Here is a 27,124-nt window from a genome sequence, read left to right on the forward strand (position 1 = left end):
GACACCAAGCTAGAGGTTTTGATGCCAGATCCTGACTTCAAAAGGCCTAAGCGATTAGCTCCACATGGCTTTTTAGTGAAGGTCCAAGCTAAATACAAAAGATCTGACTGCAGATTCATTGTATGCTAGAGGCTGGATCCTCTAGGAGTGGGCTTATTCCTAGGGGAAAATTGTGAATTGAAGCTGCTCAGAACTGGCCTTTTCAAAGCCTGGACCCAATGCAGGAATATAAGAGTATGGTGATGAAAAAGGCTCATAGGTTTTCTGGGTTCAGTAGAAAGGGAGCTGGAATTGTTTGGTGATATCTGTTCCAAGTTTGAGAGATGGTGATTGATCCGTGATGCCTGCTCTGAGTTCATAGGAGGGCATGGTGGCCTCAAGTGCCATTTATCTGTCATCTGACCATCTCCAAGGTTCTGGGCTCTGTGCTGAGGCTTTCTCCAAGGTTCTTTTCATTTGCTGTCAGGGGCAACAACCCTGGAAGTAGATGGTGCTGCTATTTCCACAGTAGAATGTTCATAGCAGGGAGCAGAAAGCAGGAGCCAAACACACAAACATGATTACAGTTACATGGTAGGTTCTACTTATACATGTATAATTGGTTATTAATAGTTATAAATTAATTTAAATGTATGTGAAAAGGGAGAAACTGGAAGGAAACCGATCGCAATGCTCACAATGGGTGTCACTGGGTAGAAAATGGGGTAGGTTTTTCTTTTCCATATGCTTGTCTATTTTTCTACAATGACCCACATTCTCTTTTCAAGCATACATAAATTATGTGTGTGAGTGGGTGTGTGCATTTTTTAATGTTACATATTTGAGGATTTGGTGTCATGCTTTTTATACTTCATAAATTCACAAGAAACATTAATTACTCCTCCTCAGCCTAATCTTTAAATAGCTATTTAGGCTTAGCTCAAAAAAAAAAAAAACAAAAACCTGCTGTTTCATCTGGGCTGAAAAACTTGAACAACAACCCTTTCAATCACCTGTTCCAATTCTAATACTGGACATGCCTTAGTTGTTACCTGCAAGGCTGAGCAAAAGGTGAAAGCCCTTCAGGAATCTGACAGGCACCTGCCATGGTTTGAGTAAGTGTCCTTCAAAGGCCCTGCATATGCAAGAAAGGCTTTCTCAATCCACTGCTTCTGGAGCTGCTAGAACATTTAATGGGGGATAGTGGGAGGTCTTCAGGGTATGGGGGACACGCCCTCACAGAGGCTGGTGGGAGATCTTCTGGTTGAGGGGAGATGCCTCACAGGGACAATTCTGGTTATGCTCTTGCAGGGGCTGGTGGGACACTAGCTCCTCTGCTTGTTTCGTGGTCGTGAGGTAAAGGCCTTTCCTCTACCATGTGCTTGGTTGTGATGTGCTGTCATAGGCTCAAAGCAACAGGGTCAGATTATGGACTGAAACTTCAAAGCCTGTGAGCCAAAATTAACCTTTGTGCTTTATGCATTGATGGTCTTGGGTATTGATTGCAGTAGTAGAAAGCCGGCTCAGACCCCACACCACAGCCTCAGAGAAGGATCTTTGACTGAGGAATTACAGAGAACAGTCTCACTTTAAGATATTTAGCAATCTCCCAGTGACTTCTAACACAATTCAACAAGTCTTGGATTCTGTAAAGAGTAAGTAAGATTCTATGAAGAAGCAAAAAAAAAAAAAAAAAAAAAAAAAAAAAACAACCTGGCAGAAGAGTCCATGGTGGCTTATTCTGTATCTCTTGCTATCACAGAGTACTTGAGACTAGAACTTTTATAAAGGAAAGATGTGGGGCTTGACCCACAGTTACGGAGGTCCAAGAGCATAATGCTGGCATCTGCTTGGCCCCCATGACCCAAACCCTTCTTGCAACCCACCTCCCAGCACAGCCTCGTAATGGAAGTCCTCCTCGACATGAGTTTTTCAGGGGGAACAAACCTTATTCAAAGCACATAGAATGGAAAGCTTTCCTAGTAGAGAGATGAGTCATGCCTGTAGATGCTCTAGCCCAGTAGCTGGTGTATACATAAACACTTAAAATATGCCATCATTTTAAAAATAAAACTGTATTTGTTACAATCCATATACATATCCCCAACACACACATACACCCCCTGGCTTTCTAGTATTTTAATAACTATGGGTTATTAGTAATAATACTACGTGGCCTTTCTAAATTATCCAGTTAGTGCCTCCCTGTCCAGCCAGACTCCCCTGTTCCTTCTTAGATGCCCACAGGCTGAAGACAGAGACCTGAAAACACACTATGACAGCTGCTGGACCAAGGAGGTCAGATGATGCCACTCTTGGCTCCACCCTGATTACCTGTTTGTCTCTGTTGGAGGATTCCATGTGGCTCATGGCCAGGATAACAGAGAATGTGTCAGACTGAAGGGCAATGAAATCTTGAAGAAACTAGAAATGAACTTGGAGGCACGGATCAACAAGGCCCATTTTACTGGGTTATGAGAGCACTTGCTTGAGTGGGCTGTGGAGAGCAGCCCATCGTGATGTCTGGAACTATCAGGGGTCTATCTTAGCCATGCACTAGCAGTAACAGTGCATGCTGCTGAAATAACGGCTACTACTTGCCTGACCAGATGTTGGTCCAAGAATGTTGTTATAACGAGTCAACTCCATGAACCCTCACAATCTATTCCATAAAAGAGCAAAGTGAGGTCCAAAGAAACTAACCAGCTTGCCTAAACTCACATAACCAACAAGTTTTGAAGGATTATATATCTGCCTTCTGTTATTTAAGAAAGAGAGAGAGAAAAAATGGGCATGTTATGGCCTCTAGCCACTGCAAATGAACGCCAGACACATCTTGTACATCTGGCTTTTGTGACTACTGGGGAATCAAATCTGGGTCCTTAGGTCTCTCAGGCAAGAACCTTAACCACTAAGCCATCTTTCCAGCCATCAATCTGTCCTCTGTTTAAAATTTTATTTATTTATTTATTTGTGAGGAGAGTGAGAGAGAAAGGGAGCAAGGGAGAGTGTGCACACTTATGGGCCGCTCTCTGCAGTCCCCTCAAGCAAGTGGCTCTATCCTGGTTCCCTGCCCTACTCCTGCTGGTGAGCGCTGCCAGAGACGGGGAGTCCAGTTCTTCTGGACCACTAAGGAGGGTGACAGGAATTAAATTCAGATTTCTTCAGCACTCGTAAGGCTCCTGCCTTCGTTATAGGAAGGGCTCCAGCTCACTCTCACAGTCCCACACATGGGCCAGGGACAGATGCAACTTTCAAATGTTTTAAAGCCATAAAATTTGGCAGCAGAAGTTTGTGGAGACGTGGCTGCTGAAATAGGAGTTCAGCTGAACGAGTGGGATGCTGGGAAATAGGCAGAAGGAAGAGCACGCATCTCCTGGAGGCAGTGGAGGATTCCCCCACCCCTTCAAAAGGGGACGCTGTGAGGGTCATGGTGTCCCCCTTCTCCAACCCAAGCTGCTGCCTGGTTATGGGAATGGAGGTCATCCCCCTCTGGCTGGACGCTTCTGCAGACCTGCCCAGAAGGATGAGCAAGGCACTGCTGCTACTGGACATGGACTTCTCCCCTTGAAGATGCCTGAAGTACGTGGCAGGGAAGGCAGCGTCTCCCTGCCAGTGCTGAGGGACACTGGGCTCTACTCCTCAGATGGCCGGGGGGTTGGGGGGGACAGCAAATCCAAAGTCATCCTGTGTCTTGTGGAGAGCAGGAGGTGGTGGCTCTTGCCTGCTTCCTGCTCAGCTTCCTGGGGGCCTTAGACTCCTAGAGCAAGTGGCTGATAGTGGCTAGTGAGAAGGGAACAGATCGATGGTCACAGATCCTCTTCCTTAACACCCACTGGGGGAGGGGCAGGCAGGATGTTCTCCGAAAAGACAGGGAGCTCGTCACAGCTCTTTGGCATACTTTGGGCACCTGCTTCAAATTCCATCTCCAAAGTTCTGTGATTGGGCACCCGTGATCCCATTTCACAAGGGGTGGTCAGTGGTCTAGGAACCAACTGGTGAGAGACCTTCATACTTCTCATGGGCCTGGCCCTCTGAGGAAACAGCCCCATGGTGGGTGGTCACTGAGGGCTTTCCCAAGGTCAGGCAACCCCTGGAAGATTCCATCTGTGTCTTCCTTACAGCCTGACCCTAGGTGAGTGGGTGGTAGAAATATCCATCCTGCCAAGATCACCTAAACAGTTAGGAAACAGAAAGTTCATTATAGATGGGGAGAAAATGCCTGTGTCACTCGCTGGAGGCCTAGACAAGCCCCCCCACACACACCCCATCTTCATGCATTCTGAGTTTTGAGGCTCCTTCATCTCAGGCTCCAAATGGTTCGCAGGGCAGCCCCTCCGCTCAGGGCTGGGTGCCAGGCAGGCCATCTGCTTCTGGGCCAGCCTCCCTCCCACAGCCACTGCCTTCCCCCTGAACGCCTGGCTCCCGGTTGGCTGCAGCCATGGGGAAGTTCCAGGAAAAAAGATCTGTGCCAGGCTCTCCTGCAACCTAATTTTTGCTGCCGTTAGGTCCTGCCTCATCGGTGCAAATGTCTCAGCTGATGCTGGGCGATGGTTCTTTGCCGAGGACGTGGGATGCTAGGGGAGGACTTCAGGCAGTGGCCCCTTTCCCTGGCACCTGCTCAGGGCTCCGCCGCATCAGCTCCCTCACATGCGTCCTCCTCGTCTCCTGACTGCGCTGCACAGTGGCTGAAGTCATATCAGGTCACTGTCTGCTTGGTACCATCCTCTCTCAGAGAAAAACCTCCACTCCTTTGTGTCGCCCGTGCCTGGGAGCAGCTCTTCCTCCTCCTCCTCCTCCTCTACCACCATATACTGCCTGGCCACCAGTTTTGTTCCTGTGTCTGTACTGGACATACCTGTGCACTGCACCTGGGCAGCTTTCACCTGGCCTGGGCATTGATCTTCAGGGCCCCCCATACCAAGTACAAGTAGGGCTCCCGTCAGCCCCTCTTTGTGCTTATGAATGTGTTCCTTTTGAATGTGTTCCTATTAGGTTGGGATCTGTGTGCGGGCAGGGGTAACATAGTGTTCACCTTTGAGTCCCTGGAGATGGGCTAAACAAGCTCCCAGGCATACTTCTGGGCTGGTTTCAACACCATGGTGGCTGTCATCTAGTGTTTCCTTTCTGCTTTGGTGCTGAGGACACAGGCTCAGAACAGGCTTGCAATTTGGCTGGGATCGCGTGGCTATCAATTGCCAAGCTAAGCGTGACATGACTTTCCCTGAGAAGACATGAGTGGTCACCTACTCACCCCAGACAGGGTGCTAACTACAGATCAAGTCCAGCTTGGCGAGCCAGTGAGTCTATTGGGCTTATGGCGTGGGTGACGCCAAGTTTAGCTACATTGCTGAAAAGTCTCGCTCCACTGCAGATGACGGCCATGGGGCTGCATGTACTCTACCACCCTGAAGACTGCATGCAGCTTGGTGGGGTGGGGTGGGGAGGATACAGCGGGGAGTGGCTGTAATCTCAGCGTCTAATGACCCTTCCTCATGACTCGTTTCAGGGAATGCTAATAGGTCTGGTTCTGTGTGGGTCTTTTGTGGATAATCACAGCTGCTGTGATTTGGAGAAACATTTGTCGTGGGACCCAGGAGACAGGGCTCCAAACTGGCTTTGTCTGCTTTCCTGCTGTATCGTCGGCTCCTGGCCTACCAGCCTCTAAGATGGTGTTGACTTGGTTTTCTGTGCTCCATCGCGCATGGATGCTTCCAGCACTGACTTTAATCCCAGTGTTTTCTGAAACCCCAAAGGAGAAGTTTCCAAGAGGCGGCTGGCCTCTAGAGGAGACTTGGACATGCCATTAGCAAGCCTGGAGCTGGGTGCTGGCCTTGAACATCAAAGGGCAGCAGGCACAGAGGTGTAGGTGTCCAGTGACATCCATTAATAGCTGGAAGCCAGCTGTGGTGAGTGCGTTTACACAGTGGTGATGGGCAGACATCAGGCCCTCACCCCAGATAAGCATCTGACAGCATGCCTTATTTGGCATGTCTGAGCAGAAGAGAAAGGAGGAGGCAGGATTTCAGAGATGGCAGGCTTGGTCCTGCTACAGTGGGTGGAGAGCTTTAAGCTGCAGGGCACCCTGACAATTTCACTTAGCCAGAAAGAGCCTACAAAGCAGCCTGAACCCAGGGAACAGGGAGCCCGGGGTGGGGAAGGGCAGAAGTGACTTATCAGAGTGGATTCTTGCAAGGTCTGCACCTAGGAGGAAAGGCAAGCCCACTTCCGGCAGTAGAACAGCAGAGTGAGGCTGGGTCTGAGCATACCCACAGGAGTGGGGGTGGAGCTGGGGAGAACCAGGTCTGCAGGTGCAGAAATGGCTTCAGAGACCTTGGCCTCTGCACTGGTCAGCCATGTGGTCAACTTCTTTCCAAGAGGTGACAGCAGCAAGCTCCTGAGGCCTCCACACCTCTATGCACAGAACCCAGGCAACCTAGCATGTCCTCCTGAGGGACTATGGCACGAAAGTGGCTTCCACAAGAGCCATTCACGTCTCTGTGGAGTCTCAGCAGGCCTCTGAGCAGCATCTTGGCCATGCTCCTTACTGATTAGAGCAAGTGCTTCTCAACCTTGTCTGTTGCAATGGGGAGCCACTAGGGAGATTCCAGTCCAGACCAATCAAATCTAGGGGTCTCTGGGGTGGGATCCAAGCCTCTACTACTCAAGACCAGTCAAATCTAAGGGTCTCTGGGGGCAGGAGCCCCTTCTACTGGGGACAAATCAAACCCAGGAGTCTCTGGGGAAGGGAGCCAAGTCTCTTCTACTCTAGGCCAATCAAATCTAAGAGTCTCTGGGGGTGGGAGTTAAGCCTCTTCTGCTGGAGACCAATCAAATCTAGGACTCTTTGGTGGCCGGAACCACACCTCAGTGCATTTGAAAGTTCCTCATGATTCTGATAGGAAGCCAATGTTCAGAGCCATAGGAGTAAAAATTGCACAGAGCAGGAAACAAAGTCTTTGTCTCATATTGACAGGGTACGGGATGGGGGAAGGATGGGTGCTATCATAGGCATGATGACAGTTCCTTTGGGTCCTAAGTGAAACTCTGAAGTGCTCTGCTTCTGGCCCCTGGCCATGGTGAGGGCCTGATACATTGTAAGCTTGACCACTTGTCTCTTAGTAGTTGGGCTGTCATCACAACTGCTTGTAGTCCCAAGGGTGAATACATCAAAGTCAACTACTGGGAAAATGGAGGCCAGTGGCTGCTCAGAAGTCCAGCATGCTTCTCAGCAGCTGAGGCAAACAGGGAAGACACCAGTCCTTTGGAGCCCAGGAAGTGTCACACAGGCAGGTGACATCTGCCCATTGATGCCAGTGAATGTGGCAGCTGGATGATACGTGGCGCAGGGCAGGGCAGGGAGCAGGTCTTCTGTGTCTTCAGGGAGAGGGCAGGGAACACAGCTGCAAAAGGGGATTTCTCTCGACTAAAATACACAGCAGAACAGACCAGCCCCACGTTGTGGGCACCCTGTGTGGCTTGGCTGGAAGGGACTATGGAAAGAACACAGCTTTTGAGGGGGTTGATAGCTTACTCAGCCTGAGTGCAGTGGCCAGCCCAGGGAGCAAAGCTGGGTTGGCTCCAGGACACCTTCCCTTGGGCCTGAACTCAAGTGGCAAGGAAGCCAGCAAGTGAGTGATCCCAGATGGGCCGGCAACATGGGAGTACTCTTAGGTCCGGGGGAAGCCAGCCCATTGGCCACCTAGAAACCAGAAGGGACATATTCTGGTTCCTGTCTTCCTCCCATAAATGCTCCTGTGTGTTTGGGCAGCACAGCTCTCTGAATGTTACTCTCATCTTTGAAGAGCAGCATGCATTGACTGCAGGACTGAAATCCATGCATGTGGGCTTGGCAAGGAACGGCCAGGTAGTAAAGGCTGAGTGAAACATGGCTGTGATTGGCATTCCCATCATCATTATGGGCCGAAACTGGCAGGGTGCTCTCTGCATCTGCTCTTCACTGCAGGAGACTCCTGCTTCCTGAGGTCTTCTGCTAAGAATCTGACTGAAAACTGGTTGCTTCACATTTGAAGTGTTCCTAGGAGCAAACAGTTCTAGTCATAGTGTTATCTGGCTGGTGCCCAGCCCCGGCAGAGGTCAGTTCCACTGACCTCACAGGCACTGACATGCACATTGTCACATGACTTTGGAGGTAAAGAAGTCTGGTGGGAGGGTCCATCTCACCTGAGTGCAGCTGTGTTGTGACAGCCCCCTAAACTTACTGAATGACAGTGTGGTGCCGCGATTTGGCTTCTGACCCATTGCTGGTGTGGCATGAGTTGCCAACTGCTTCAGATGCACTGTTGTGGCCCATGGCTCCCCTAACCAGCCCCTTTTTGCCTTGCAGGGCCCTTGTCTTTGTGTCCCATGGTGCCGGGGAGCACTGTGGCCGCTATGATGAGCTGGCTCAGATGCTGAGGGGGCTGGACCTGCTGGTGTTCGCCCACGACCATGGTGAGTACCCTAGTGTGCCATGGGGGCTGGAGGAGAGCGCCCCCCCATCTGCTCTGTCCCACCCCCTCCACCTTCCTTCCTAATCTGTTCTCTATGGATGTATCTGGGTTAAAAATACGTTGTTATGTAAGTGGGACAATATGTCTGACCAGAATCTCTGTCTGAGCCTGAATGCAGTCTGATTGGAAACTCAGATGAAAAACCAAAGCTGGGTGTGTTCACAGAAGAGCTGCCTGGGGCCGAGCAGTCCTCTGTTACATCTGCAAAGTGCTTTTCTCCCAGAGCAGGCTCTGGTCTCTCCCAAGGGACATCAGATGGATTCAGGGAGGCAGCGCAAGTCCAATTTAAGCCCTGAATTAACCATATGGGATTTAAAAAGTGCTTCAAGAACCGTAAACATCTCCAGAGGCTAAACTGGCCACAATAGCACACCAAACACACCTGAACACACAAAACTATACACATATATGCATATGTGCACAAACACACAGCTACACATATACATGTGAAAGCTTTTCCACCACTGTGACAAATGACCTGAGCAAAACACCTCAAGAGAGGAAGGATGTTTTTTGGCTCATGGATGCAGGGCAGGTCACGTCACGGTGGCCAGAAAGCAGAGAAAAAGTATGCTACACTGAGGGCTTTCTCTTTCTTCCCCTTCTATTCCACCTGGTTCCTAGGGGGATTTCCCCCCGTAGTTCATCCTCTCTGGATACACTATTACAGACACCCCCAGAGATGTGCTGTGCTAATCTCCCAGGCACATCTCAATCCAGTCAGGTTGACAATCAAGATTAACTGTCACAAGGTGTAGGAGGGCACATGAAAACACACACACATGTGCACAGTGCACACTTATACCTGTACATGTGCATGTGTTGAATACAAGCAACACACACATGTGCACACATTTGTGCATGGATAGCCCCACATACATGCCTTACGTACACACACACACACACACACACACACACACACACACACACACATACACATACCAAGGCAAAGTTTATTTCTTTTTTTTGCTTGTGTGTGTATGCATGTGTGATGCAGTGTGTAATGTGTGTGTGTGGTGTATGTATGTATGTGTACCCTTGTGGCACCTTATACTCTCAGCTGTGGTGTGGAGGGGGTCACTAACTTGTGAGGTGGCCAGAGTGGAAGGCATTGCTCTTCTGCTCGGTCTTGCTTTGAACCAGAGTCTCTTTGTTTTCCTGGAGCTTGCAAGGCTCTGTGGATTATTAAGCCTCTGCCCGCCCCCCGCCCCCACCCCCCGCTTTGAGTCTGGAGTTACAGGGGCACGTGACCATTCCCAGCTGTTGATGTGGAATCTAGAGATTTGAACTTGGGCAGTCTCAGGCCCTCAGACCAGCACAGGCAGTGCGCTTAACTGCTGAGCCATCTCTCTAGCCCCCAGTTTAGGTCTTTGTCATGTGACCAAAAACCCCAGTAGCCAACAGCGCCAAGCTCATTGCTGAAGTTGGTGTGCAGCCTCCAGGCCCATAATCATTTTTTCTTTGCTAGGATTTGAATCCAAGGCCTTGTGCATGCTATGCCACCACTCTGCCATTGAACTGTACCCCTGACCCAGTAGGCAGCTGCTTCTCATTTTCATGACATCCTCAAGGCTGGGAAGTCCCCAGTGGTGGGTGTTTGTCTGATATTCTCAAGCAGAGCATTCTAGTGATTGAGCACAGTGATTTCTCCACAGCCTGGTATGGTCCTCTACCTTTCTGCCTAGATCCAGACAGGCTGCTCCATTGGATCTGATGGGAAAGGAGAGAATTAAGTGGTGCTGAAAAGAGGGGCAGGGGAGCCATGACATAGTGGCCTGGAGTCTTCTAGAAGGAGAAGGAGCTGATCACTCCCAGAGACGCCACTGAAAGAAAGACAGCTTGCTGGCAGGTCTTGTACATAAAGATCTGAGAATCTGATTTGCCAAGAATCCTTTCAAGCCAGAGATACACACAGGTCCCGGTCATTGGGATTATTGACTTAGTTCTCCCCGTTACACCCGTGACTTTCTTAGTGTTCTGTGGTCTGTCCAGAAATATTTGTGGACCTGATTGAAAGATGCTGTCCTGGGCTATCTCCGAGGCTTTTGCTGTGGAGACCGCATTGTTATTAAGCTAGGCACTCTGCCCGCTGTGAAGGCCTGAGACAGGAAAGCTTGGTCCTACTGCCTTTGCCTCCATTAAAATCGGCTGCTATTGTCATTATGCGCTAGAGGAACCTTGGAAGAATAGGAACACTGGACCCCCAGATCTCAAGTGTCCACCTTAGAGCTCAGTGTCAGCAAGACAAACCAGCCAGATCTGCAGGATTAAGTCACTGTTGGTTGGTTTTACCTGACTAGGGCACTTAGAGCACTTTTAAAAGCCTTCTTTGTTTTGAGTAGAGAAAGAAAAGAGACAGTCCCCTGTTTGATGTTCCCAGAAGAGCATCTGAAGTTGACACAATATTCCCCGTGACATCCTAATTGCAGGGCAGGAGTGGTGGCTATGTTCTCCTGTTTCACGTTCCTTCAATGACGCACTAGAGATACTTCTGCTTCAACCTTAAGGCAAGAGTTTGATTCAAGAAATGAACCCGGGCTGGAGAGATGGCTTAGCGGTTAAGCGCTTGCCTGTGAAGCCTAAGGACCCCGGTTCAAGGCTTGGTTCCCCAGGTCCCACGTTAGCCAGATGCACAAGGGGGCACACGCATCTGGAGTTCGTTTGCAGAGGCTGGAAGCCCTGGCACGCCCATTCTCTCTCTCTCCCTCTATCTGTCTTTCTCTCTGTCTCTGTCGCTCTCAAATAAATAAATTAAAAAATTTTTTAAAAATCATTTAAAAAAAAAAGAAAGAAAGAAATGAACCTGGTTGAGCTGAGTGTGTGTACATGTGTATGTGAGAGTGTGTGAGAGTATGTGTGTGCATATGAACATTGTTTTCTGTTTGAGGATGGGAGTCACTGTGGTTTTCTTGGTGGAAGGAAGCTGGGTGGTACGAGTCTTGAACAATCTAGAGAGGAGGATGCTGGTGGCTAGTGACCCTGGTTGTACTTTCTTCTTGCTGAGAAATGTGAGGTACTGAAGGAAGAATGCTAACCCAGCATTGCTGAAAGCCTGGCCTGGTTTTTAAGCCTGGATTCCTACAAGGCCCCTCCCAGACATCATCGTTTCCCACCTGCTTTTCATGGAAGTGAATCTCATACTGGGAGAGTGTCAGGGCATTTATTAAGTAGCTGGATAAATACTTAGGTCTAAAAGCAGAGAGCTGGAAACAGTATGGGACCCATGGTCTCTAGAGTGCCTGAACAGTCCCTTCCCTCCGTCACATCATTACCCAGCACAAGCATGCTACTACAGCCTGCTCCCCAGACACAGGAGCACAGCCTCCCACACAGCTGGGCCAAGTCCCTAAACTATGGAGAGTCCCTCCCAGACACAGAGCAGCACAGCCTCCCACACAGCTAGGCCAACTCCCTACCCTATGGGGAGTCCAAGCCATCTGATCTGGACTTCATGGAGCCATCCCAAGCCTTCTCTCTTTTCATCTTCCACGTGGACCATGGTGCTGCAGATTACCAAGACTATGTGCAGAAAGGGCCCAGGCTCTGTGCGTGTGTGTGTGTGTGTGTGTGTGTGTGTAAGGGGCTGTCTTCCCCTTGGCTGGGCCCCTGCAAGACCCTTTTCAGCCAGAGGGCAGACTAACTGCAGTGCTGTGTCCCTAAGGGTCTAAGCAAGGTCAACACAGCTGAGGCTAGGAGTCAATCAAGGATATGGAGTTCTTGCCCCTCCAGTTAGGTTGTTTCAGGCCGGCAGAGGCTCTAAAAGATAACACGAAGCCATAGGCAGGAAACACTTCAGAAAGCAGCTGGAGGAACCTACAGCACTGTCACTGCTGATATCCACATGCCATTTACAAAAACAATGGTGTCCATGACTCTGATGCTGACCACGTAATTACGCGGGTCTCACCGCTGGCTCAGCATGTGCTGGCCTCTCTGCAGGCACATCTGAGGCTGTGCTATGGCTGTCTTTCTGTCCATGTTTCTTGCCCTGCCAAGCACACTGTGCTCAATAAGTATACAATTTAGCTTTGTTTCCTATTTAAACCTTTGGAATTTTCTGGGATGGCCTCATGGGTTTGGTCAGCTTGTCAGCAGGAAGAGTCACAATGCCTGCTTTTGGCTTGTGTGTCACTAGCCTACCCCATGTTAAGCCTTTCCTGTATTATCTCGACTCTCTTGTGAGGACTGACCTTGCTATCCCCATTGCATAGGTGAGGAATCTGAGGTAGGATAACTAAAGGTGTTCTTCCCTCTGCACCAAAGCTGGGTACCAGTGGTGACAGAAACCCAATGGCAGTAGCCTAAGGGAGGGGAGTCTGGGTTCTCCTTGCTGCAGCATTAACCGGGGTGACTCTAGAAGGGTGCTGCCGGTACCCCAGGCTCCTGCTGGAGGTTCACCCAGCGATCTTACATAGCTGTGGTGTTCACTCCATGGCCCTGCTATAACCACCTATTCTCACTCGAGGGATATAGAGCAGGAGGCCACAAGGAGAAAGGCACTAGGCTCAGCTCACACAAGGACAGCTAACCTCCCTTGGAAGTTCATGGCAGGTCCCAGCTGCATCTCGCTGGCCAGCATCCCATGGCAACTGCTAGCTGCAAAGGAGGCAGGGAAATGGAATTTGTCAACTGCTGACCCTTCAGGTGACACAGACACAGGAATGTTGAGGAAGAGAAACAGAATAGATCTATGGGTGGCAGCCACCACCCCTGCCATGCCTCACACTTCCAGGCTTTTCCCAGTCGTTTCCACTTTGGGTGTCTTCCTGGTGCTCCTACTGAGTCACAGCCTCCTCTCCACATCATCCGTCCACATGCTCCTCCAAAGGGTCTGAGGTGCCCATTCTCCTTAGAGTTTCTGGAATGTGTCAATTCAAGCTCCTAATCACATATTCTTTCTTGGTGGGTGTCATGCAACGAGAGACACCCGACATAGCAATTCACACATCCTGCCTGTCTACCCCCCCAAATACAGCAGTGCTTCTCTAAGTGCACTCAGTACTTACCATGCTGGGGTGACAGTTCCCCCATGGCCCAGGATGACACAGACTCAGTTCCCCCATGATATGTACCAGCTCCTCCCTCTCCTAGAACCTTCTCGCCGTCCACGTGTAGCCCAGGGGCTGGAAATGACTGTTGAGTGACTAGGTGAGTTTGTGATCCAAATGAGATCAAAATAAAAATGTTTTAGATGGAAATTGTGGAATGTCCACATGAAGTATCTAGCCAGACATGGCCATGGCCCATTGCTGTGCCACATGGCCAGCAGGAAAAACACCAGATCCCTGAGTATGGTGGCCAAAGGCTTCTAAAACCTATGCTGGGGCTATGAGCCCAGAACAGAGAGCCACAAGACCCATTTGGGTGCCTCAGAGGCAATAACACAGTGCTTCCAAGGTACATGGGGGTCCCCATTCCCACAGGAATGACAGGGCAGCTGGTCTTCCCAGGCAAGTAGGACCATGCTGGGAGAAGGAAGGAGCAGTGACCACAGGGAACCCTGGCTCCCACTGCAGCTACTGCCGAAACCCCATGGAGACTGATGCCTGACCCTTCAACTCCAGACCCTGCTCGGTGGTCTTTGGTATATGTAGTCCAGGCACTGAGAGTCTTAAAGTCACTAAGTCCCCAATCTCTACAGCCCAGGTTGAGAGGGTCATGGCAGCAGTGACCACACAGGCAACAAAGTCTCTGGCCTGCGGTATTACATACTTGTGTCCCACTCAGAGAAGTCCCCTTTGACAATTTAGCGGGACCCCATTGCTTAGCAGGGAGGAACAGAGAGAAGAAGAAAGAGCCTTGAGAAGCTTGAGGCTTCAAGGAACCCCTTTGGACATTTGCTGTTGATGGAGTTCTGGAATGGGAAGAAAGCTTGCTGCTGGGAAGAAAGCTCTGAGCTTGGGAGCTGGGAGCTACCAGGAGTCTTTCAGGGTCATCAGGAGAGAGAATCCAGGGCAGGGCCCAGCAGAGGACAGTGCAGGCAGGCAGAAGCGGAGGGGCCATGTCCGCCTAGGTGGAGACACTAGAAGATAGTTTCCTGCAAATTTCTAAACATAGCTGGAGAAAGCTGTGCTGGGCATGCACTCAGTCCTGGGCCTGCCAGCTGCTCCTGTGACTCACTGGAAACCCCTTGATGGGTCTTCCACGCAGGCATCCTGGCCAGTCTGGTTGGAGAACAGAGAGATGAGCCCAAGAAGATGGGCGTGCTGCCTCTATTGTGGAGAGGTGGCAGGAAGCTGCCACACATGGCCTCCCAGAACACGGTCATTATTGCTCACTCCCAGAGCACTTCTGCCCAAAATGTTGCATATTCTCCAGCAAGCATCCTCCTAACACATCCCAACACATGTTTAAGAATATAATTACTGCTCGAGTGTTGCCTGCTGCCAAGAGCACCTGCTCTGCACGCATGAAGTCCTGAGCCCCATCCCAGCACCACTCAAAGCAAAAGGAAGTGATGGAGGTGGAATGGGAGAGAAGGAAAGAAGGGAGGGAAGGAAGGAGAAAAGGAAAAAAGAGAGGGAGAGATGGAGGGAGGAAGAAAGGAAGGAAGGGGGAGAGGAAGGGAAGGAGGAAGGAAAGGGATGGGAAGGAAAAGAGTAAGGAAGAAAGGGGAGAGGTGATGAAAGGAAGGAATTTGTTAAGATAATTTGCTGAGGCCCAAGCTTTCTATTTACAAAGTATAAAGAAAGAATCCTCAGCTGGTTAACAGTGAATTAATTATCTGCAAATATTTGAGAGAAAGTGCTAGAGGGGAGATAAAAAAAAAAAAACTCAGCCACGTTGAGAGAAAAGGAAATTTTGAGGGAATGTTTGTGGGTGGCAGTGATGAATGATTTGCATGGAAGGGAGGTGTGGGCCCCCTCTACGTGAATAGAAAACAAATATGTAGAAAAACCAGGGGACAAACCCAACTGATCTATGGTGTTTTCCACACAGGGAGACAGAGTTGAGTTAAGATCCCTGGGGGGATGTATTCTAAAATAGATCACCATCAGTTACAAGTAATATATTTTTTGTTGGAAAGGCTTGAAAAAGATGTGTTGACATGTCTCGCCTTAGTAAATATGAGAGTGGAGATAATAAGGGAGTTGCCTGCCAACGTTTCAGAGTTTCTGGGCCAACTTGGGGTGAATATGGTGAGGGGCAGGGGACCAGATAGACGGCATTGCCCTGAGTATCCCCAGGAGTGTCCAGCCACATCTCCTTCTCCTCTCCCTTGCCTCCCACCACCCTGCATTGTTCATGGTTACACATAGCCAGAATCTTTGATTTTTCTGTGTAAATCCCTGATGAGTTTGTATCACACATGTGATCCTTTGTCTCTTTCCTGGATTAAGATGAAATCCCCATGAGGCTAAGTTTGCTCATCCATTAAATGAGGGCAGCAATAATAATAATAATAACCACTGGTGCTGCCACTACGAGGAGATGGGCGGGCAGGGCTCTGAAGCTCCCGTGAATGCCAGTGCCCCACCGATGGCTGCTTCCCTTCCCCCACTTTCAGATGCAGGTGGGCTGCTGGGCAGGGGAGCATACATTTCCCACAGGACCCCGTGATGCCAATGCTGAGGGCCCTGAGACCCAGTTTGGGTCACTGAGTGCTTGTTCTCAGCCTCACGGGGCACAAAACAGGAAGCAGGTGCAGGAAAGCACCACAGGTGAAGAGTTCTAGCCCAGGATGCCTCCTCAAGGAAGTGAGGCTGCAATCAGCAGCCCCAAGAAAGAAGTATCCAGGTGGGGCTTAGAGACCTCCACTCTGTGGTCACTACTGCCCACTTGGTGCTACCCTGAGGACCAGCAGTGAACAAGGCAGGTGAGGCCTGGCCAGGGGAGCAGAGCAGGACATCATCCCTTGGTAATCCATACTAAAGATGAACAGGGGGGCTGTGAGAGAGGCCGAGGGGCTCTGGAGACCTCTGGAGAGATGAGGGTCTCACTGTGGTGGAGGGTCTCAGAATGCCATTCTGCATGCCGAGTCCAGGGGTACTAGCACTGTTTAGTGACCCCTCCCCCGCCCCCAAGCCACCCTGATGGAGACTGCCATGTGGGAATCCGGAGCCCCATGGGAGTAAACACAGTGATGTGTGAGATCCTATGACAGGTGACAAGGGGCTGACTGAGCCTGGGTGGGGTGAGTGGACAGGATCAGGCACTGGAGGAGGAAGAGACATGTGTATTATCTTTCCATCCCTGTGACAAACTACCTGAGTTAACAACTTTGCAAAAGAAAAGGTTCATGGTTTCAGAGGTCCCAGCCCATGGTTGTTTGACCCTGTTGTTTTGGGGGTTGTGGTGAGACAGCACATCGTGATGGGAGCAGGTTCAGAAGGAGTAAGCAGTTAGGGTGAGTGGGCCCCTAAAAGTAAAAAGGCAGGCTGGATGGTCTGCACTTGCTAGAATTCTTAGATCTTACCTAGACGTGTTTTTTTCCACAAACAACCTGAACACCTCCTGGGAGGGAGGTCTTTCAAAGTTGCAGTTGGTCAAGTTCAGACCCCAGAACTTGGCTAACCTCTTTCTGAGACAGCCCCTCACCCCAACCAACAAGCTGTCCCTCTGATTCACCTGAGCCAGAAGACAGAGCCCACTGCTATAAGGTTATAAATACCTTTGTGAGGGGAGGGGACACTCTGGGAGCTGCCTCACCACCTGGGTAAGTTTTCCCTCAGCTGGGCAGAGCCAAAGGAAAAGCCCCCTAGCCCTTACTCTCCTCATAGCGTCTTTATCCCCTCCACTTCCCCACAGAGTAAGAGCTCTTGAAACTTTCTTTTCTTTCCAAGGTTTTCCAGGCCCTCCACGTGGGATCTCTAGCTACGTGGGTGCCTTTCCTTAGCTCTGTCCTTCCTTCAATAAATATAACAATTTAGAAGTTGTACTTCTCAATCTTTTTATTGAATTCTTTGATTAAAATTGGAAACGAACATCCAGTTTGGGGTCCAAGGACTTTCCTGAACTTCAAAGCACCCTGTTACAAGATGGTGGCGGAAACTGTTCACCTCATGCAGCCAGGAGGAAAGGAGACAGGAAGGGGTGGGGTCCTAATATTAGTCGCCTTCCAGGGCAGGTCTCACTTCCTCCCACTGGACCCTGCCTCCTGCTCCCACCCCCATGCCAAGCTGGTGACAAAACCTTCAGCACAAGGCCCTTGGGGGATGCTTATCCTCCACAGCCAGTATGGGGGGGGGGGCATTTCATGCTGAGGGAGCCAGCAGGGTCAGAGGTGCTGCTGGGTATACCCCTCTCCAAGTAAGATGGTCAGGCTGTGGCTCTTCACTTTGAATTCTTCTATGTACCCCAAGATGAGTACTCTGAGCCCTAAACCCTTTGCCCAGTGGCATAGCATTAGTATTTCATGATGGTTATACCCACCAGCTTTGGTGTAAGACCTGAGTTCAAATCCTGACTTGCTTATTTGTTAGCCATGGGGCCTTGGTTGGTAGGATTTCTTTCTTGTGGTGTCTTGCTCAGATGATGCCAAGGACATTTGGCTAGTAGGACACTTTCAAATATATTTTCTTAATATTTTATTTTTATTTATTTATTTATTTGACAGAGAAAGAGGGAGAGAGTAGGAGAGAATGGGAGCGCCAGGACCTCCAGCCACTGAAAATGAACTCCAGATGTGTGTGCCTCCTTGTGCATCTGGCTAATGTGGGTCCTGGGGAATCAAACCGAGGTCCTTTGGCTTTGCAGGCAAACACCTTAACCACTAAGCCATTCCTCCAGCCCTAGTAGGACACTTGTAAAGTGTCTTCCTATGTTCTGAAGGGCTCATGCAACAAGATGGCTGTTGTTTTCCGGTTAGTGTTTGGTAGAATTTACCAGTGAAGCTACCAAGGCCTGGAGTGTTGTAGATGGGAAGGGGTTTACCAGTGGATTCCGTTTCTTTTTCTATTTTTAAGATTTTATTTTTATTTATTTATTACAGACAGAGAAAGAGGAAGAGAGAGAGAGAATGAGAATGGGCGCACCAGGGCCTCTAGCCACTGCAAACAACTCCAGATGCATGTGCCACCTTGTGCATCTGACTTACGTGGGTCCTGGAGAATCAAACCTGGGTTCTTTGGCTTTGCATCTTGCCAAGCCATCTCTCCAGCCCGGGCTTAGTGTCTTTAAAATATACAGGACAGTTTCCCACCCCTTTTCTCTCAGTAGGCTTTAGTACATTGTATTTTGCAACGAGTTTGCTTCATCATGGGCAAATATTTTGTTCCCCTCTCATACTTGGACAACTTATTGCACCATGGCAGGCTTCGTCTGTGGGTGCGAGGTTGAAATGTCTTTCTCTTGAGAGAATTAAATTCTTACTCTTACTCTGATGGGAAATTGTTTTATTATTGCTATTTTTGAGACAGGGCCTCAGTGTAGAGTGCTGACTGGCCTTGAACTCCCCATCCTCCAGCCTCAGCCTCCCGACTTTTGAGATGACAGGTTGTGTCACCCCTACACACATGCATGGGTACGTGGCTTAGATAGAATTGTTTGTTATCAAAGATTTTGGTACATGTAATTATTGTACTTTGTCTTTGAAATGTACTTGAAGGCCTGTGTATTGAAGTCTTGATCCTCAGCTTGGCGCCTTTGGGTAGAGGTGGGAATTTTAAGAGGTGTGACCTGGTGGGAGATGGTTCTCAGATCAGGGAGGGTAGTGGGATCTTGGACCCCTGTTCTTCCTTCCTTTTGTTTTTTTCTTTTTTCTTTTTTGTTGAGGTAGGGTCTTGCGCCAATCCAGGCTAACCTGGAATTCACTCTATAGTCTCAGGGAAGCCTCAAAGTCAGAGAAATCCTCCTACTGCAGTCTCCCAAGTGCTGGGATTAAAGATGTGTGCCACCACACCTGGCTCCATTCCTTCTTTTGCTTTCCAAACATGAGATGAGTTTGTCCCATTAGTACTCCTCTCATGACATGCTGCCTCCTCCTCACTGGTCCAAACAATAGAACCAAGTGGCCAGAGACAAAGTCCTCCGAAACTGTGAGCCTAAATAAACCTTTCATCTTTATAGGTTGATAGCCTCTGGTATTTTGCTATAGTAACAGTGCTTACTGTTAGAGATTGTTGATGGCTTCAAGCCATAGTTCAGTTACTTGCCAATGGTGTACCCTGAGCATTATTTGAATGCTGCTTTGCTTATATGAGTATGTCAGGGTCTTGCTATGTACCTCATGTTGGCTTGATTCACACTGTACCCTGTCTCAGACTCCTGAGTGTAGAGATTACAGACCTGTGCCAACACACACAGCATTGACTTCTAGTTCTTAACAGCTGGGTCATTTTGAAACTAAGTGTACAAATTACTGGAGTTTGAGCTATTTCTAGAGTTCAAAATTTCTTTAACATTTCTTTGGGGATTGGAGAGATGGCTTAGCAGTTAAGGTACATGCCTGTGAAGCCTAAGGACCCAGGTTCAATTTTCCAGGTCCCACGTAAGCCAGATGCACATGAATCTGGAGTTTGTTTGCAGTGGCTAGAGGCCCTGGCATGCCCATTCTCTCTTTCTCTTTCTCTCTCCCTGTCTGTCCCAAATAAATAACTAAATAATATTTTAAAAATTCTTTGGGGAAATAGTTTTCTGTCTTATGGAGCAGAGGCCCCAAAGACTCTGATAATGTAAAGTTTTTTGAAGACTTAGGGACTGGAAGGATGGCTCATTGGTTAAATATGCTTGCTTGCAAAGCTGGACAGGCCCAGGTTTGATTCCCCAGTTAAAAATAAATAAATAGGGCTGGAGGGACGGCTTAGTAGTTAAGGCATTTGTCTGCAAAGCCAAAGGACCCAGGTTCAATTCCCCAGGACCCACGTTAGCCAGATGCACAAGGGGCGCACACATCTGGAGTTCGTTTGCAGAGGCTGGAGCCCTGGCATGCCCATTTTCTCTCTCTTTTTCCCTCTTTCTCTCTGTCAAGTAAATAAATAAAATATTAAACAAATAAATAAAGCCATATGCACAAAATAACACATGCATCTGGAGTTCCTTTGCAGTGGCAAGAGGCCCTGCTGCGCCTATCTCTCTCCTTTCTTTCTTTCTCTCTCTCTCCTCCCCCCTCTCTCTCTTCTCTCTTTCCACTTGCAAATAAATAAATAGATTTAAAGTTTCTTAAAGAATCAAAGATTTGGTTCAGGTGCTCAGTTATTCAGCAAACCTTATCAAGTACCTTCCAATGGCTTCTACATGGGACAGAACCCTTGCCAGGTGACCCCTTGGACAGCTAGAGAGGACTAGGAAGAGGACTAAGGGGAAGGAGCAGAGCTAGTGGGTTCCATGACTAAGGGGCCAGCTGGGTCACCACAAATGGCTTCCGTGTAGGACTTGCAGTGGTGAGTGGGTGTAGTGTGAGGTAAAGGTGGACTTAACACCCAATGTGTGCAAGAATCAGCAGATTCAGGGTGTGAGAACCTACTGTGTGCCTGTTTTTTTCTGGGGTGGGAATACAGAAATGGCCCCAGAGCCAATTATCGACTCCTAGAACCTCAATCTGACGAAGGGACAGACAGTCATGAGGGGAGTTGCTTGGTCTGTGTGGGGCTCTGGAAGACATACTCATGGGGCATGGAAGTGAGGGAGGGGCCAATCCACCTTGAGGAGCCATAAAAGTCTTCATAGGACATGACTCTGGTGACCCCACAAAGCCTCAGTTTCCCTACCTGTAACTACTAAGCCCATTGTCTACCTAGCAGCACAGGACCTGTGGGCCCACGTGCCCCTCAGCAACACCCTAGACACTGTCTTTGCAAAGAGGAGCTTTTCCTTCTTAGTTCCCTTAAAATTAGTTGAGAATTTCCTCCATTTCTAAATGGGAATATTTTCTAAAGTATGGGAAGGTTGCTCACACCTGCCTGTCCTGGTGTGACCATGTAACCATCCAGCAGATTTTCATCTGCCCTGGGCCGTCCTTCTGAGCTCACCTGCTGTCGCCAGCTCTGTTCTTTCCTCTTCTTGTTTGTTTGTTCTGAGACAGTTGGCCTAGAACTCACTGTGACTGATCCTCCTGCCTCAGCTTCCTGAGAGCTGGGATTACAGGCGTGCACCACTGTGCCCAGCTCTGACTCTCTCCTTTTACCCACCGTTGGAAAGTGATTGCTGAGGCGAGTATAGCGCGAGCCCTGGGTTGCAGGGTGTTCCTAAGTTCCAAATCTAGAAAGACATTGCACTCTGAAAACCAGGAGGATGCTTCAGAGCCCAGGACTGACTTCCCTGGAGCCTGCAGGGGCTGGCCATGATTTTTGCCTGGTTGTCTTTCAGCAGCCATTTGCCCTCAAGGCGCAGCCACACATCCAAAATTACTCATGTGCTGCCTCGGATGAAAATATTGAAGGTTTTGTGGTGAGAAGAAAACAGACATTGCTGTGGGGCATGAAAAGAGGCAGTTTCTGAAGTGTTTAAATGAGTCACTTGTTGAAGAGAAAAAGTCACATCACACGTGATCCTGTGCTGAAAGCAAAACGGAGCAGCCCGAGGGAGGGAAGTGATCTGGAATGCTTTCTTCCTGCTCTAGGAGCCCAGGAGGACCCTCCTAAGTACAGTGCATCTGTGAGTCATATCCAGGAATAGAGAGAAAACACACTGGACCTCTGGAAGCCCCAGGGTCTTATCCAGTTCAATCACTTGCTATAGGCAAGTTACCTAACCTCTCTAAACTGGTTTTCTCACCTATAGCAACAGAATAATCAGAGTTGTCTTTCTGTCCCCTGGGGTCACTGGGCCATTTTGAAAGGAATTACCTACTCTCGTCCAGTAGAACTCCTGGTGGGGTGACCACTTACTGGTCTTGGAAACATTTGCCCCCCTGAGGAAGCCAGGTGCCATCCACTGTGGCATGCGCATAGGCGAAGTGGGCATGAGGTTACTTACCTCTCAGGAGTCCTTACAAGATTTCTCAGCTGGGAGCTGTGGTGCAGCCTGTGGCCCCAGCTACTCAGGATGCTGAGGCTGTAGGATCGCTTCAGCTCAAGAGTTTGAAGCCAGACAATCTCATAAAACATTTTTAAACAAGATTCTGCATAGGATAAGACGCCCTTGCTATTTATTGAATATTCATCAATGTTTATTGTGCCCTGGTGGTCCAGGCAAAGCAGCTTGACGTATTAGACCTGATGCCTGCGTGCCATGGCCGGGTGCTGGAGGCCTGGGCACCCCAGCCCTCTTTCCACACACAGCTTTGTGCACTGGCCAGTGCGGTGGGGTTCAGCTCTGGTCTCTTGCAGCTCCCCCTCCCCTGTGAGAGGTTCCTGGATCCCTCTGCTTGCTTTCGGACGGAACTTCCTGAGCCATATATTTTTAGTCAGCTAGACTTGGCTCCTCCGGTGTTGGACCCAATTCTCTTTTTAACTTTCCATCTCCCTAGCTTATTGCTAAGATTCTGGCCACATAAACCAGGTGTGACAATGACGTCTGTAACATAAATAAACTGAGTTCCTCCTTGAGGACACAGTCCTCGCTTTAGCCCATTCCCCCGACCTCCATAGCAGAGGTTCCATCTCTGGGTGAGTTGAGAGAGGAGGAAGGAGGTGGAGGAGGGAGGAGTGGAGGAGGGAGGACTATGCAGGCTTGGCTTCACTCAAGCAAGACAGACACATTCACACAGGTCCCCAAAGGAGTCCCTGCCCTGTCAGACAGATAGGCCTGATACTCAGGAGGCCCTGAGAAATAAATGCCACACTTCCTGCAGTGCCTCCTGGGGTAGTCAATTCTGGCTAAGTCAGAGCTGGCCTTGAGCTGGAGCAAACTGGACAGCCATATTGCCCAGGTGCTTTTGCGGTTTTGTGGTGAGACAGGGCAGTGGTTAGTGGTATGGCCATGCTGCAGCACAGGTCTTCGCTGGCAGCTTAAAAATACTCTCTCATATCTGGCCTGGTGACATAGATCTGTGATCTCAGCACTGAGGAGGCTGAGGCAGGAGGATCTCCAGTTTAAGGCCAGCCTGGACTACATAGCAAGACTTGTCTCGAAACAAAGCAAGAAAAAATGTACTGTGGAGACCCTGGGCCCTGGGGAGCCCTTGTCTGTGGGAATTTCCAATCTCCTGGCTATGGGAAGGGCCCAAGAGGACCCACAGGTGACATAGCAGCTCCATGAAGCTGGCTTCTCTGCATGCTGCAGACACCTTCTCCATTTAAACCATCTGCCTCCTAGTTAGGTAACAAGGACCCGGGCCTCCCCTTGTTTCTAAATTCTGAATATTCTGATATTCTAAAGATGCTCATGGAAGGGGTGAGTCCCACTGCTCCACTTGCCAGCTGCAAGAATGGGCGGGTCTGGCCCTAGTGTCCCCATAGTTCTGTCTGTCAGGGGAAGGTGGAGCCCCACTTCTTGTCTGATGAGAGGTGGCACCCTGCTTCCTGTCTGTTGTGGGGAGATGATGCCTCATTTCCTGTGTGTCCGGAGGAGGTGGTTCCCTGCTTCCTCTCTGCTGCAGAGATGGCACCCTGACTTCTGTCAGAGGGAGAGGATACTCCATTTCCTGTCTGTCAAGTTGAGGTGGCTCTTCACTTCCTGCTTGTCAAGAGAAAGTGGCCTTTGGCATATGGCTCCTTGTGTAGAGTGAGCTAGCCAGGAGCTCCTCCTCTTCGTGGCCTGTAGGGTGGGGATGGTCTTCTAGGGCACAGCCATTAACCACTGACCCAAAGCAAGTTGGGGCCTGGAGGTCCAGCCAGGCTGTGGGACCAGGACCTCTCCCCACTCTTCAGTATTACTGCCTTCCCCTTTGGTAGATGAAGACTCAACACAAACCTGCCTACAGAGGGCCCTGAGGGAGGGAACTTCCAAAGAGCCAAGCTGGGACTGGCTTTGTGTAGACCTTGGAAGAGGCCTCATGGCCATGTGGGGTGCTCACTCAGGACCTGCTGGTTGGGGGATTAGAGTGTGTTACAAGCTAAGCCTGAGGTGGCATTCAAACAGCATGTGATCAGGAGTTGGCCAACCTACCAAGCACTAAAAATAAATGGCTGGGAGGCTGCCAACAGTCAGGGCAAGTAGAACACAGAGGCCCAGGGGGTGAGGAGGCAGGGTAATGCCCAGTTGGGCCTCAACTGGAGCAGAACTGCAAAGGAAGCCAGTCAACAGCCTCCCAGACACTTTCCACACAGCAGCAAACTGTCTCAGTGCCCATGGACCTCAGAGCCATCTCTACGTCCAGCCAGCTATGCTTGGGAACAGTGACACAGCTTTGCATGTAGCACTGGGCACTAACAACTGTCAGTGAGTGCTGTTGAATGTGAGTCACATAAAGCATACACACACACATGCACACACACATGGAGTTAAGCGTCTCTGGCTCTGCTCAAGGTGAAACATGTGAATGTAATGTATATGAGTATAAATTCAGACCAGGAATGGGCTATGGTTAAAGAAAAATAACATAACTCTTTCTTGATCAGAAATTCTTTCATATTAGTGCTAGAATTCCTCCGCCTCTCCCCCCCCCCCCCCCCCGTGAATCAGCTTGTTTATTCTTGCAATGTCCCTATTGAGGAAACAGGCTCAGAAATGTCAAGTAACTTGCCCAGTGCTACAAGCCATAGGGTGGCAAAGCCAGATTCACATTCCCCAAAAGATGTTACCTTGTTAGAATATTTAAGAACCTGTTTGGGGTGGAGTTCTGCAGTCCCCCCACCCCCACCTCAGTGCTGATCAGGCCCCAGTCTTCAGGCAAGTGAACCTGGGTTTCTGTACCATGTGACAGAAGTGCCACAGCATCTCCAGGAATAGCTCTGCACAGGCAGTCTGCCGGGGTACAGTGCCAGCTCCCCACTTTCTTCCAAGGCTCTGGAGATCTGATGCCGTCCTCCTTAGCACCTGCATGCCCTGTGAGGATTATGCCCCGAGCCCCAGGAGAGCCAAATCTGTTGACGGCTCAGTTCAGCCCTCTTCTAGAATGTGATTCTGCTGATGGAGCCCATGGGGCCCGTGCAATGTTTGTACCCATGTGACCCCCATAAGCTTCAGCATGCCACCGGCGGGCTGGGCCTGAGGCTTCCCCTGAAATTCTGACAAGCTCCGTAACCTCGAGTCCTGCCATGCCTTCCCACTCTGCTCGCCTCCCAGCCTGGCTCTGGACCCCACGCAGGACCAGCAGCTGGGGCAGAGCTTGCCATAGTGAGCCTCAGAGGCACCGGCTGCTGTCTCTGGTGGAGAAGCACGGGCCGCTTGGCTTCCATCTTAGTTATTACTTCTTCCCAGGCTGTGCAGACTGGGAAATCGCTGAGACTGTTTATTCGGTGGAAACTTTCTTAACCAAAAAAGGAGAAAAACCTTGTCAGAGCTTTTATCAGCAGGCAGAGGAGCGATTCCAAAGTCATGTGGGGAAGGCAGGTGGGGGACCAAGATTTGCACTGATGCTCCTGGCTGACCAACTTGAGAGCCAAGAGCCCCTGAGGTCATCAGGCCCCTTGGACAAGTGTCTGTGAAGTGGCTCTGCCTCTGTACACAATCCTTCCTGGGACACACCCACCAGCCAAGTGCAAACAGTCACTGACAGCATCCTATGGAAGGTGCAGCAGCTCTGTAGAGTGCCCACCATGTGCCTCAAGTCAAGCTAGGAGTTTTGGTTGCATCCTACACGGACACAGAGGCTGTGTGAGGAATAAGGTTGGGCCAGTAATATGGCAAGGTTGACCTAAACCTGTGCATTTTGGGACCACAGATGGGCTTGTTTGTAAGGAGGAGAACCATTAGGAGCCTCCCGCATCATGCCTAATGCAAATCAGTGCTAGCCTCATGGCCAGCGTTTCTGCATATTTTCAAGACTGTTCTCCCCACAGCAATCTCTTGTCATTGGCATGGTGAATTGACTGATTCGCCTGTTGTTTTTCTATTTAAAAAAAAAATTCATCTGATGATGTTAAAGACCTTTTGACAGAGCAAGAGAGAGAAGAAAATTGTGGGTGACTCCCCCATCCTCTGAGCTCCCATACAATGGAGCTATTAAGATGAGATTGACATTGTGTCTTTTAGCACTAACAGCACAAGGCGCCAGCTGAGAGAAGTCAGGCCGTGGGTTAATTACAGGTGCAGTAAAGCACAGGCTGCTGCCGGGGGCTGGGCAGAACACTTCCTGCTCTTGATTCTTGCAGATCTCTGAGCCTCATTTGTTCGTTCATTCATTCATTCATTCATTCAATAACCTACTGAATGCCTGCCATGGGCCATGCTGGGTCCTAAGTGACAGGTCTGGCTCCTCCTTCCTCCCAGCAAACCTGGGACTCAGAAAAGATTTGTTTGTGAACAAGACAGAAATAAATGCCAGACCTTGTCAAACAGTAAGCAGAAATGGGTGCCATGATGACCCACTGAGATAATAAGCATCATGATGAGGAACAAGACAGGCCATGGGAACAGGTACTATTCTCAGCCTCTGGACTATCTGAGATGGTGACAGTTGAGCAAAGACCAAAGGAGATGGGAGCTGCCATGCAGGTGTCTGGGGGTGGGGAGCCAAAGGCCAGTAAAAAGGTCTTAAAGGTAGGAGGGTGCCTGGCTCAGGAGAGGAATGGTTAGAGACTGAAAGAGCAGTGAGCAAAGGAGAAAGTGGTAGGAGATGAGACGCTGTGACAGGGAGATGAGGTGACAAGCCAATGGGACCCAGTGAACCTCATGTCCCTCAGGTGTAAAACAGGAACTGAAGACTTCAT

At 49.7% G+C, this 27,124-nt stretch overlaps 1 protein-coding gene across 4 annotated transcripts in view; it reads left to right on the forward strand.

Moving 5' to 3' along the window:
• The window catches only part of Mgll (monoglyceride lipase), a 123,728-nt gene that overhangs the window by 36,334 nt on the left and 60,270 nt on the right, over positions 1 to 27,124 (forward strand). For all 4 annotated transcript variants that reach the window (XM_045152751.1, XM_045152753.1, XM_004665120.3 and 1 more), the window contains exon 3: positions 8,327 to 8,433. In XM_045152751.1, the coding sequence (XP_045008686.1) occupies positions 8,327 to 8,433 (107 nt within the window). The remainder of the gene's footprint in view (positions 1 to 8,326; positions 8,434 to 27,124) is intronic.

The sequence above is a fragment of the Jaculus jaculus genome, chromosome 6 (assembly GCF_020740685.1).
Source record: "Jaculus jaculus isolate mJacJac1 chromosome 6, mJacJac1.mat.Y.cur, whole genome shotgun sequence".
Taxonomy (NCBI): domain Eukaryota; kingdom Metazoa; phylum Chordata; class Mammalia; order Rodentia; family Dipodidae; genus Jaculus; species Jaculus jaculus.